This window comes from Pituophis catenifer, unplaced genomic scaffold (assembly GCF_029215685.1).
Source record: "Pituophis catenifer annectens isolate HBS135680 unplaced genomic scaffold, rPitCat1.0.hap2 SCAF_3, whole genome shotgun sequence".
NCBI classification, from domain to species: Eukaryota; Metazoa; Chordata; class Lepidosauria; order Squamata; family Colubridae; genus Pituophis; species Pituophis catenifer.
In genome coordinates, this window is record NW_027256883.1 from 105,551,018 (window position 1) to 105,563,496 (window position 12,479).

General features: G+C 39.4%; 1 protein-coding gene across 1 annotated transcript in view; it reads left to right on the forward strand.

Annotated features, from left to right (window-relative positions):
• ADCY10 (adenylate cyclase 10) overlaps nucleotides 1-12,479 on the forward strand; it is a 199,965-nt gene that overhangs the window by 134,516 nt on the left and 52,970 nt on the right. Inside the window, exons 16-20 of the mRNA XM_070941042.1 lie at nucleotides 241-377; nucleotides 8,758-9,033; nucleotides 9,472-9,828; nucleotides 10,758-10,826; nucleotides 11,703-11,755. Coding sequence (XP_070797143.1) covers nucleotides 241-377; nucleotides 8,758-9,033; nucleotides 9,472-9,828; nucleotides 10,758-10,826; nucleotides 11,703-11,755 — 892 coding nt within the window. The remainder of the gene's footprint in view (nucleotides 1-240; nucleotides 378-8,757; nucleotides 9,034-9,471; nucleotides 9,829-10,757; nucleotides 10,827-11,702; nucleotides 11,756-12,479) is intronic.

The window sequence follows — 12,479 nt, forward strand, 5'->3', positions numbered from 1 at the left end:
ATAGCCTCATATACAACTATTAAAGTTTCAGAAGACCAGGGAAGCCTGGAATATATTATGTTTACAACTTGCCTGCTGCTGAAATGGAAGTTGGAAGCACTATTGCAATGCAGCACTAGGCATTACACTATGCCTTAAACCTGACATTCACCTATGATCATTCTTCTCCTTCTGTTTGCCTGCCTACCTGCCCCCCTCTCTTTCTTTTTCTCCGTCCCTCCCTTTCCATGTTACTTGCAGATTTTTAATACAAAGGAGTCATGGAAACCCATTTTACTGTGAAGAACTTCTCCGAAACCTCCACTTAAACAATGTGCTTCAATTCCATGTGCTGGACGAAGATGAAGAGAAAGAGGATGAATGGGATAGCCTTTTTAGTAAGCTACTGATCATTGACTATCAATATAGTATAGCTTCATAGCAATTCTCAGTTTATGAATGATGTGGTACTATTAAGGGTGCATCAGAATATCTGATGGCAACAGTATCACAGTTCTGAAATATTCAGCAAGAGAGCAGCTAGTCATGCAATAAATCATAATTATCACTCTTCTGTTACACAGATGAATGTTAATAGTCACCAAGATACCAGAAGGCATCTCATTGTGTCTTGTTCCTGATATCCTAATTAGAACTTTTATCAGTGAGGTTCATAGTTCATATCCTTCTTTCCTTCTTTCCCCACCAATTGCAACATACATGCAGTCACATCGTTGGAAAAGGTGTACTAAAAATGTTTAGTCTAATTTTTTAGTTTTCCAGAATGGAAAGTATATAAGACATATAGATGCTGTAAGCTTAATAAACCTATTTAACCATTCCACCATATTGTGCTTCTATAAATCAGGAATCCACATTCAACTTTCTGTAGTGGGGTCTTACATGTTATGGGAAATGCATACTATGGGCTCTTGGTTGGTTAATCCTATCCAAGATTCACATACCAATATGATACTAAGTAAGCTTTTTGCAAAGTGACATGGATTAGCTTTGTTGAAATCACTGAGGCTGTGTAGACATAATAATTTCTTTCGTATTGGAAACTACAGACCAATCAGCCTGACATCAATACCTGGGAAAATCCTGGAAAAGATAATCAAGCAAGGAGCTGCAAATGCCTAGAAACAAGCAAAGATATTACTAGAAGCAAACATGAGTTTGTCAAACCCTTATTGTATTCTTTGACAAAGTGACTAAATTAGTGTATCAGTGAAATTCTGTGGACATAGTACACTTGGATTTCAGTAAGGCATTTGACAAAGTAGACCACAACTTTTTATTATCTTCTTGGTAAGATAATAAAATATGGAATAGACAGAAGCATCCAATTCTTCTGAAGAAGCTTTTTGGATGAGAATCGAAACAACTTCAAGGAAAAAATAAGAAAGTCCAGTTGCCTTTTGAAAAGCACCTTTGGTACATCCCCTGCTTATATAGTGTATGATAAACATTCAGTTTGTTTTATTGATATAAACTGGGGCATATTAAACTTTGCAGTAATACCATGTGATGCTTAAATATTAGGAAAACACATTCAAAATTGGCAAACATTTTACAACTTTGGTTTGATTTGAGTTTTGGTCAGGGACATATAGTAATGATTAGTAGATTAAAGCTAGCATAGTAAAAACCATGCTGGCTTTAATCTTGCATATATTTCTCAGTAGCAAATAGGAATCTAGCTCCTGCTATTACTGGCAGCTATTTAAATTATAATGTTAAATGATAATATTAAAATAGTGATCTTAACTGTTGCAACTTTTTTAAATAATAGCCATCTAAATGTTTTCTTGGAAGAAAATAATATTAATACTAATACTAAAACATTTATGATTCTCCTCTATAAGCCACTACTGTTCTCAAGACTCATGCATCCAAAATGTTAGACGAAGAGACTGAATTATATATTTGCACAGTCGGGCAAAATGTGAAGCTTACCACCATCAGTCTCCCTCCAACATTAAAAGGTACGGAATGTTATCACTCTGTTATCACCAGGCAGAGTGACAAAACAGCTGCTCTAAGAGCATATATAAGGTGGTGCAAAATCTAAAATATTCTGAACACAAACTTCAGATAGCACTATTTTACCAAAGGCCATGGTGAGTTTCCAACATTTGAAATTGTGTTTTATTTATTTTATTGTAGGCACTGCCTAATTCCAAACTGACTCTAAGTAACTCACAATATAATAAATACAAAAAATCAAAATACAGATCAAAAAAGATGAAATCTGATGATCCTATGCAAAAACAGAGACAAAATTCAATCCAACAAAAGGTTTCATCCATCTTTACTCAAGGCCTGGGAGAACACTCAGGTGTTCAAGTCCTTACAGCCAATTGAAGATTTCAGGGCAGATCTCATTCCAGATGACAGATGCCATGACAGAAAAGTCATGCTTTCTTAGTATTTATAGATGGCAATGTATGAAGGAACATGGAGTGCGCCAATTCTGTCAGCATATACCAACCAGGCATAAACCATGGGAAATAGATAATCCCTCAAAATCTGTCCCTGTGGCATATAGGGTTAGTGTTAGTTGATAAACAGCACCTTTAATCTCACCCCAAAGCATTGTAGTAATCAAGTCATGTCACATCATGTCTGAAGGGCTTCCCACTCCAGGAAGAGCACAACTGACACATCAGAGGGAGCTGTACACAGGTCCCTTGGCTACAGCTGTTACCTCAAGAAGGAGAAGTGCTATCCAGCCCATGACTATATATGGAAAATCCCTGGGCCAGAGGGATCTTAATAGCCACAGCCGCTTGTTGTCCTCATCCAGATTTACATAGCTTCCTGGCACTGGAACAGGATCTCAACATGCTTACTTGGCTGGTTTAAGGATGAAATTTATTATTATTTATTGCATTTCTAAACTGCCCATCTCCCTCAAAGAAATATAGAAAGATATAATTGGGCACCATCAGCATAATGATGATACTGCATCCCAAGCTGCAGATTTCTTCATCAGGGTTTCTTATAGATGTTAAAGAGGAAGGGTCCTAACAAACAAAATGCAATTTGGTGGTGAGAAAAGTAAGGCCCTGTACTTAGGCAAGAAAAAACAAATGCAATTATGAAATAGGTGGTATCTGGCTCAACAGCAATAACTGTGAGAAGAATCTAAGTGTTCTACATCACTTAAGTATGAGCCAGCAGAGTCCCGCAATTGCCAAAAGAGGCAGCCCTAGGTTGCATCAACAGAGGGATAGTTTCAAGATCACTTTATAACTCTACTGGTGTCACCACACTTAGAATTTCGCATCCAATTCTAGTCACCATGATACAAAAAGATGTTGAGACCCTAGAAAAAAGAGGAACAAAAATGATAAGGGTCTGAAAACTAAACCATCTGATGGACAATTGAGGGGACTAGATATGTGGAAAAGAGCCTAATGCTGGGAAAGATTGAGGGCAAAAGAAGAAGGGGACGACAGAGAATGAGGTTGCTGATGGAGTCACTGAAGCAGTAGGTGTGAGCTTAAATGGACTTCAGAAGATGGTAGAGGACAGGAAAGCCTGAAGGAATGTTTTTTTTTTCAAAAAGTTTTTTTTTATTATTTTTTTCCAACATACAAATTACATCTTTTCAGAACAGAGCTTTGATCTGTTCAATTTTTTCATCAATTTGTTCAATTTTTTGTCATCTTTAACAAAATTTTATATATTCTATTTTGCCATAACACTTATTTCTTAATCTTAAATCACATATTTCAACTAATACCATCTTAGAAAAAGTTTACTCATGTTTACTTAATCAATATAATTACCCTTCTATTAACCCACCTTAAATCTTAATTCAATTAATACCTCATAATACATTTCACAATTCTTACCCTAAATCCTCACTATTAACAATACAGTTCAAACATGTTTATATTCCAAAATTATTTCCATTTCTAAAACTTCCTTACATTTATTTATTACTTCATGTAATGCTCATTAAATCTTTATTCCATTATTACTTTATCAAATTTAAATCTTATCACTAATCTTAAAAATATAGCAATTTAACATTTAAACATAGTTCTTAATTCAAATAATGCTATTTAATAGTTTCCCAATTAATTCCCTAAATTCTATCTATTTAACCATACCATTTATATAAACATCAATTAAGTAATTTTTGTTTGTAAATCATAATCATATATTATTTCAATTTTCTTTTTTTGCTTAAATGAAAAATGTTCAAATTATTACAATTGTTATATGTATTTAAACAATATCCCAATTATTATAGCTATCAATTTTCTCAAATAATACCATCCAACATCTTAATAAAAATTGATACATTATATCCATTGATATATTTTCTTTTTACATAATCTAATTCAACCTTTTCTTTTATCATTCCACTGTTAATCCCAGTGTAATCATCTTTATGCTACTGTTAATCCCAGTGTAATCATCTTTATTTTTTTCACTGTTAATCCCAGTGTAATCTCTATAAATATTTAAACAGTATCCCAATTATTATAGCTATCAATTTCCTCAAATATTATTATTTATTTATTTATTTATTTATTTATTTATTTATTTATTTATTTATTTATTTATTTATTTATTGAATTTATTGAATTTATATCCCGCACTTCTCCCCGAAGGGACTCAGGGCAGTGAACAGCCGAAAATTAAAATAACATACAGTATAAAAGTTAAGATAACTAAAAATAAATTAAATTAATCAGCCTCCCAATTTAAAACCCCAAGCTATACAATTAAAAACTAACCCATAAAACCTATTCAGGCCAGGCCGGCTTGCTGAAATAAAAACATCTTCAGGGCCTTATGGAAAGTGCGGAGATCCGGGATCAGCAGTATTCTGGGAGGTAGCTCGTTCCAGAGGGCGGGTGCTCCCACAGAAAAGGCTCTCCCGCTGGGGGCCGCCAGCTGACATTGCTTGACCGACAGCACCCTGAGGAGGCCCTCTCTGTGAGAGCGTATTGGCCGGTGGGAGGTTATCAGTAGCAGAAGGCAGTCTTGTAAATACCCTGGCCCTAAACCATGGAGTGCTTTAAAGGTGAGAACCAATACCTTGAAGCACACCCGGAAGACCACCGGGATCCAGTGCAGCTCGCACAGGAGAGGTGTTATATGGGAGCGCCATGTCGCTCCTGTAATCACCCGCACGGCTGCATTCTGGACCAGTTGGAGCCTCCGGGTGCTCCTCAAGGGGAGCCCCATGTAGAGAGCGTTGCAGTAGTCCAGTAGTCCATAAGGAATCCCGACTCAGAAAGGGGCGCAACTGGCGTATCAGGCGAACCTGATAAAAAGCCCCCCTGGCCACAGCCGTCATGTGCTCTTCTAAAGACAGCCGTGTGTCCAGGAGGACACCCAAGTTGCGAGCCCCCTCTGTGGGGGGTCAATGACTTGCCCCCAATAGCCAGCGATGGCACCAGCTGGCTATATCGGGATGCCGGCACCCACAGCCACTCAGTCTTGGAAGGGTTGAGTTGAAGCCTGTTCCTACCCATCCAGACCCGCACGGCCTCCAGACACTGGGACATCACTTCAAGGGCATCGTTGGGGTGGTTTGGGGTGGAGATGTACAGCTGAGTGTCATCAGCATACAGATGGCACCGCACCCCAAATCCACGGATGATCTCACCCAGCGGCTTCACATAAATGTTGAACAGGAGTGGCGAGAGGACCAACCCTTGTGGCACCCCACAAACAAGGTGCCTCGAGGTCAACCTCTGCCCCCTGCCAACACAGACTGCAACCGGTCGGAGAGATAGGAGAACCACCGCAATACGGTGCCTCCCACCCCCAATCCCTCCAGCCGGTGCAGCATGATACCATGGTCGATGGTATCAAAAGCCACTGAGAGATCTAATAGGACCAGAACAGAGGAGCAACCCCTGTCCCAAGCCCTCCAGAGATCATCAACCAACGCGACCAATGCCATTTCCGTGCTGTACCCAGGCCTGAAGCTGGACTGGCACGGGTCTAGATAGATGGTTTCATCCAGGTACTGCAGGAGCTGTTGCGCAACCACACTCTCAACAACCTTCACAATAAAGCGAAAGTTGGAGACAGGATGGTAGTTAGCCATAACAGCCGGGTCTAGAGAAGGCTTCTTAAGGAGGGGCCTCACCACTGCCTCTTTCAAGGCAGGCAGCAGGAAACCCTCCCCCAGAGAAGCATTTATAATCCAGGTAGCCAGTACCAGCCAGGAGGGACACGGTTCCAGTAAACATGTGGTTGCGCTTAACCTCCCCAGAATCCTGTCCACGTCCTCAGGAGTCACAGGATCGAACTCGTCCCAGATAACATTCTCAAGACCCACCTCAGCCACCCCGCCGGAATCTATTCAGTCAGAATTTAGGCCTTCCCGAATCTGAGCGATTTTATTGTGCAGATACTGTGCAAAATCCTCAGCCTGCCCTTGCAAGGGGTCCTCCCGCGCTCCCTGATGTAGGAGGGAGTGGGTCACTCTAAACAAGGCGGCTGGGCGATTATCTGCCAATGCAATAAGAGCGGAAAAGTAATCACACTTTGCCACTTTTATCACCACTAAATAGGTCTTAATGTGAGACCTAATTAGTGTTCGATCGGATTCGGAACGACTGGCCCTCATCCAACATCTTAATAAAATTTGCTTCATCATATCCATTAATATATTTTCTTTTAACATAGTCTATTTCTCATATATTTTAACTTCAATCCATATTTCATTTCTAAGTATCTGTAACATATTTCTTCTCACATTTATTAATTTCAATATAGTTTTATAAATCCAAGTCCTGGACTTTTTTATTTTCCTTAATATTTTATTTTATCATATTTTATTCTTTTATCATTCACTGTTAATCCCAGTGTAATCATCATTGTGTTATTGTTAATCTCAATATAATCTCTAGAGACCTCCTTTTTATTATTACTATTCACATGTTCAGTTACTTATTTATATTTAATCACATTGTCTTTATCTTCTTTATTCTCCATCTCTATGTCTTATTCCTCCATCATCATTTTCATGTCCATTTGTATATACTCCATTTCAACTTCTATATCCTCAAATTTTTGTCCTCTGTGCAACATTATAATTATTTCTCTTATTTCCATTGTCCAAGTCTAGATCAATTTGTTCCTTCTCTAATTCCTGCGCCATTTTTATTTTTAAGTTAATATTATTCCAATTATGAGTTCCTTTATGTTCCCTTCTTTTTATTTTTTATTTTTTTCTCTCCAAAAGTCAAATCGCTTGTAGACAAGAAAATCCTCCCCCACAAGTTCTCACAGATGTTATCTGTAATGTCCACAATTTTCCAAAACAAAAACCAAATTGCAAGATTCCTTTTTACTCCAGATGCTGTCTCTCTGCAATCCACAATTTCCGGTTGTTTAAAAAGTATCCATTTTGTTTAAATTACATAACAGTCTTATTTAGCTTCTCTTTTTCTTTTAGGTTTAAAAGTACCAAATCATATTTAAAGTCCAGTCCAAATTTTTAATAACTCTTCCCACTTCTTCTTTCCCCCCTCTTTTTTCCCCTTTTATTTGTACATCACTTCTTTTTTAAAGCTTATTATCCATTCTCTTTATTATTATTTTTTGAAATTTAAAAAGAGAGAAGGGAAAAAAAGGGATCTCTTTATTTCTTTCCAATCCTTTGACCATTCTCAAATTGTTTAAGGTTTCCAAATAGTTTGTTTAAAAATCTATTTTCTATCGGGTATTCATCTCTTTAAAATTATATTTCAAAATCTTCTTTGCCCCCACGCTCCTTAGCCGCTATTTATCATTAGGGGTCTTATAATTAAAAGATGTTTCCCTTGTTATTTCACGCCTGGGTTGGCTATCACTCACCCGGCTTCAAAAAACTCTGTTCCATTCCTCTTCTGTCTCCAGCTCTATACTTAGTTCGGTTGTCCTAGCTTCGTGGCAGCTGCCATGGCCGCCATCCCCCATTGCTGAGTCACAGAGAGTTCCCTCTGACCTTCGAGGAACTTGCCTGCTCCTCTTGGTCGTCCGAGGTGCCTCTCTTTCTTCCCCGTCCCTATAGGACGGTTCTGGTCCGCAAACCTATCGGCAGCGGTTCAGCAGCCGGGTTTTTGCGGAGCTCATCGGAGCCTGCTAATTCCACGACTGTCTTGCCACAACACCAAACCGAAAGTCCTGGAAAGCCTGGAGGAATGTTGTCCATGGGATCACGATAAGTCGGACATGACTTCGCAACTAACAACAAAAGATATGTCTAGTCTACAAAGAGAAGAGCTAGGGGTGATTATGATAGCAATATTCTAGTACTTAAGGGGTTATCACAGAGAAGAAGAATCCGTTTTGGAATATGTGTCTTTTGTGAGGAAGGCGTGCAAAAACTATAAAAAGTACAAAAGTCAAAATGGCATTATGACTTCACCCTTTTATGGTCATATGAATCAACACATGTAAAAAGGGGCAGTTCTTTCATCACCTAGTTATGCCATGGATGGATGGATGGATGGATGGATGGATGGATGGATGGATGGGCGGGCGGGCAGGCAGGCAGTATTAGATTACCCCTCCCTCCTAGATAGCCTGTTCTAGGAATTTCCTTGTAACAAAGGGTAGCGTCCTATATTTTTATTAACATTCTCTTTCTTCCAGTTCTAAATAGTGTATCTCTGCAATTGTCTTTTAATCTATGTGATGTAATCTTACTATTCCTAAATGTGGCTTTTGCAGATTTAGACATAAAATTTGGAAACTGTGACGAGTTCAGACACTGTACCACTTTTTTCACAATTTGACTTTCTTTGTCGTTAGGAATTGCTCTGGCTGCACTGGACAATATGAATCCTTCAGAGCAGATGGTGGTGAAATGTGCAGCTGTCATTGGTGTGATGTTCACTACAGAGATGCTGCTTTATATCCTCCCAGAATGGACAAAAAGGAAAATGTACCAGACTCTGGCAGCACTGGTGGAATCCCGTATCTTTAAGTGTTGTAGTGAAAGAAAAGAAGTGAATATAACCCAACGCATGTTATCTAAAGAGTTCAGCATCAGCAATAATGAATTGAAATCACTTAGGCAAGAATCAGGTAAGTTGGTTATTGAAAAACTAGAAATCTCTGAAACACCAGTTTGCTCAAAGGACATGGAAATGATTGAACAACATTATTGCATTCTATGCATCAGTTTCATGTTAAATTGGTGTTGAAATCTTAAACAAGTTGGTACTTAACTTTGCTTTTTATAGGAACAAGGGGAACACCCAGTAGTCAAGTAAAATCAAGTAATATTTTATGATATGTCTGTCTTCATATAAATCCTTGACATGTAAATCATATTAGTACCCACTCACCATGTTCAGATTGTGTTCACTAACATAACGGGAATAAGTATCATGAGAAAATTAGCTGCTGTAGTCATATTCTTAAATCTAATCAGAAATAGAACATTAGCTATTCCTATACAACAATAGATTTATACGGGATGATTTCATTCTTTGATGGTGCAAATACTACCTTATTTTTCAGATCTTGGATCGGTTATTTCCAATAGGCTCAAACTAGAAGAGGCTGTGATGCATTGCAAAATCATGGAGTTTTGCACACCATTGTTGCAAGAAGCAGCTTATGAATTGTGGCTTAAGAATCAGAAAAAAGCCTTGCATTTCAAATGTGCCAGTTACCTGAAGTGGCTAGCTCACCGATGCAAGTGTTGTGGGGAAGGTGATTTCATTCCTTATCATCGGTATGCAGTAGATGGCATGCTTCAAAAATTCTATTCACAGGAATATAAAATTAAAAATATCAAAGAGGATGTGTTGAACGAGGCTGCTGTGATCCTTGTTTCTGAAACCCTAAAAAAATTGGAAGCGTCCCACCAGGAAGGTAGGTATTAATTTGATGGTGCTGGTAAAGCAACCTCAACTCTCAGTCTAAATACTTTCCTTGAAAACTGCCAAAGTAGACTCTCACAGGTTAGCAGAGGACTATACAAAAGTATAGTCACTTTTGTAGAAAGCTCAAATATCAGTACAAGAACAATACATAGGAAGATGTCGACATAAGTAAATAACAAATGAATCCAGAAATGGATTTGCAGAACCACAAAGCTGAAAAGATACGATTCCAAGTAGTCTGGTTCAGTCCTCTCTGCTTAATGTGTTTTATACCAAAGTTATATTTCCCCCTATTTGAATAGGATAGACATCATTGTTTATTTACAATGGAGAACCCAGTCCAGCAGTGGGCAGACCCGAGACTAAGAAATACGTCTTACAACTCTGCCTTGCTTTTTCAATTTACAGCGTTTAACTGCAGAAGTATTTTCCATTTGTGAGTGTGTATCTGTGCCTATGTATTGGGAATAGACAATTATCTCATCAGAGCTGCCCTCTAAGGCTTGCTAAATTATCTCTGCATATATAATTTTTATTAAATAAATTTTTAAACAAATAAAAATAATGCAAATTTTAAAAGGAAAAAATAAGGAAAATGAAGTAAGTAATAACTGAAAAAGTGCAAAGAAAGTGCACAGGGGGAAAAAAGGAAAAGGAGAGGAAAGATTATAAAGAAGTGGCTTCCAAGCTTATCAACAGCAGTTACAAGTATATTTATATTTTATGTCCTCACCATAAAATTACAACTTGATTTCCTTCTTTACATAGTCTACCCTTTTTTATCATCAAAGTTCATGTTTTTCTTGTTTCAGCAAAAAGTCCATAAGGGGGTAATAAACTAGCAATATTTTTTAAACCTTGCTGCTTATGTGTGAGATCTCAAACTAAGCAGTCTTCATATCTCTATCTATTTGGCAGGTGCCGAGAATCAAGAGAGGAAAGGTGCATTTTCATTATCTCATAAGAAAGGACTTTTCCGAAAGAGAGGTAAAAGTAAAATTATCCTTTGAAAGAACACTATACTGTAGCCTTAATCATACATTCAGTATGAGTCCAAAGGGAACACCATTGTTACTAATAGGATCAATTCAAAGGGCAAGGCACTATTTTTTTTCAAGTCATGCTTCATAGCAAGTAGTAGATATAGCCAAAGCCAGTTACAGGATGATTAAAAGTGAAGCTAACACACACCAAGTTGAGCTGTCATAAAGATTTGTGGAACCTTAAAAAGAGGAATTTCTAACCTCAACCAAGTAGCGCTAAAATTGATGAGCCCTGGTTTCAACCCGGGTCTATGATGACTCACAGTGGCCAGGTGATCATGACTGGGTGGTAGTGAATGGGTGGTCACAGCTGGATCACCACAGCTAGATGGCCTGGCTGCGTGGGCAGCCAGCTCGACATTACTCCTTCAGTGCGGCTGACTTGGTATGACCAGGTGGGTGTGGTTGGGTAAGTGTGGTTGGGTAGGTGCAGCTGCCTCGTCCCCACTGACTCGTATTGGCTGGGTTGGCATGGAACAAGTCATACAGGCTAACTCAACATGGGGACAACTTGATGCCCTACAAGATCCTCATCTCCCCAAACTGCCTGCATCCAAGGGCATGCGCGCATGCATACACACGTACACACACAAACAAACACACACACCATCCCGAGTTTGGGGACTTTTATCCACAGAAGGAGAGGTCCTTCTCCCTAACCTCAGGCATGATTGGCAGCTTGGCAGCTCAGATGTGGATAAAAGTCTCCAAGCTTGGAATGGTGTGTGTGTGTATGCACATGCGCATGCAGTATGCCAAAGGATACGTTCTTCTCCAAATCCCAGACATCTGAGCATTGGCATTTCCCTGTCCCTCCCAGCAAAGCAGGAGGTGGAGGATGATAGTGCTGTGCATGAAAGTGTGCAGGAGAAAGTGTGATGACCTGGGGCACGGCACAGAGATAACACAGGCAGCTGGCAGTTCAAACTGCCCCTTTATGGTCCGAATTTCCCCAAATGTTCCCACATTTCTGGCAAGTCCCAGAGCAAAGTGATGGCAAATCCCGACACACACCTCAAGCAGCCTCTGGCTGCAAATAGTCCAACCCAGCTCTGTATAGCTAAGGCTGCACAGCAATAAATCCAGCAGGGCAAATCAAGGAGTTCAGAAAGCAAAGGATCCAGTTAATTAGTCCAGAAAGCCAAAAAGAATGCAAGGACTCTTGGAAAGTTCAAACGTCGGCACTTAAACACTTCAATAACTCAGCATTTGTTCCTGACAAATGCCCCTCCCCACAGCTTCTCCTTAAGTCTCATTCCCCAGATTTGCCTTGTGAAGATGGGCGGGGCACTATTCTCCCAAGTAGCCTGCTCAGTCTGTACTGTTCCCACCTTCTCTCCATTCTCCGTGCTCTTGGATCAGGAGGGGGTAGTCCTTACTCCTTACTCCTCACCTAAGCTCTGTCTCTCATGTTCATCCTGCCCCTGTTCCTCCCTGTCTACAAGCTGTTCTAATCCTGAAAGGCCCTGGTCTGACTGGCCCTTCCCTTCCTCATTTTCCTCCAAAGCCAACAAAGCCACCCCCTCAATCTCTGTTGGCTCAGGTTCCAGCTCGTCTTCCTCCACAAATTCAGGCTCCAACGAGGGCATGACAGAAA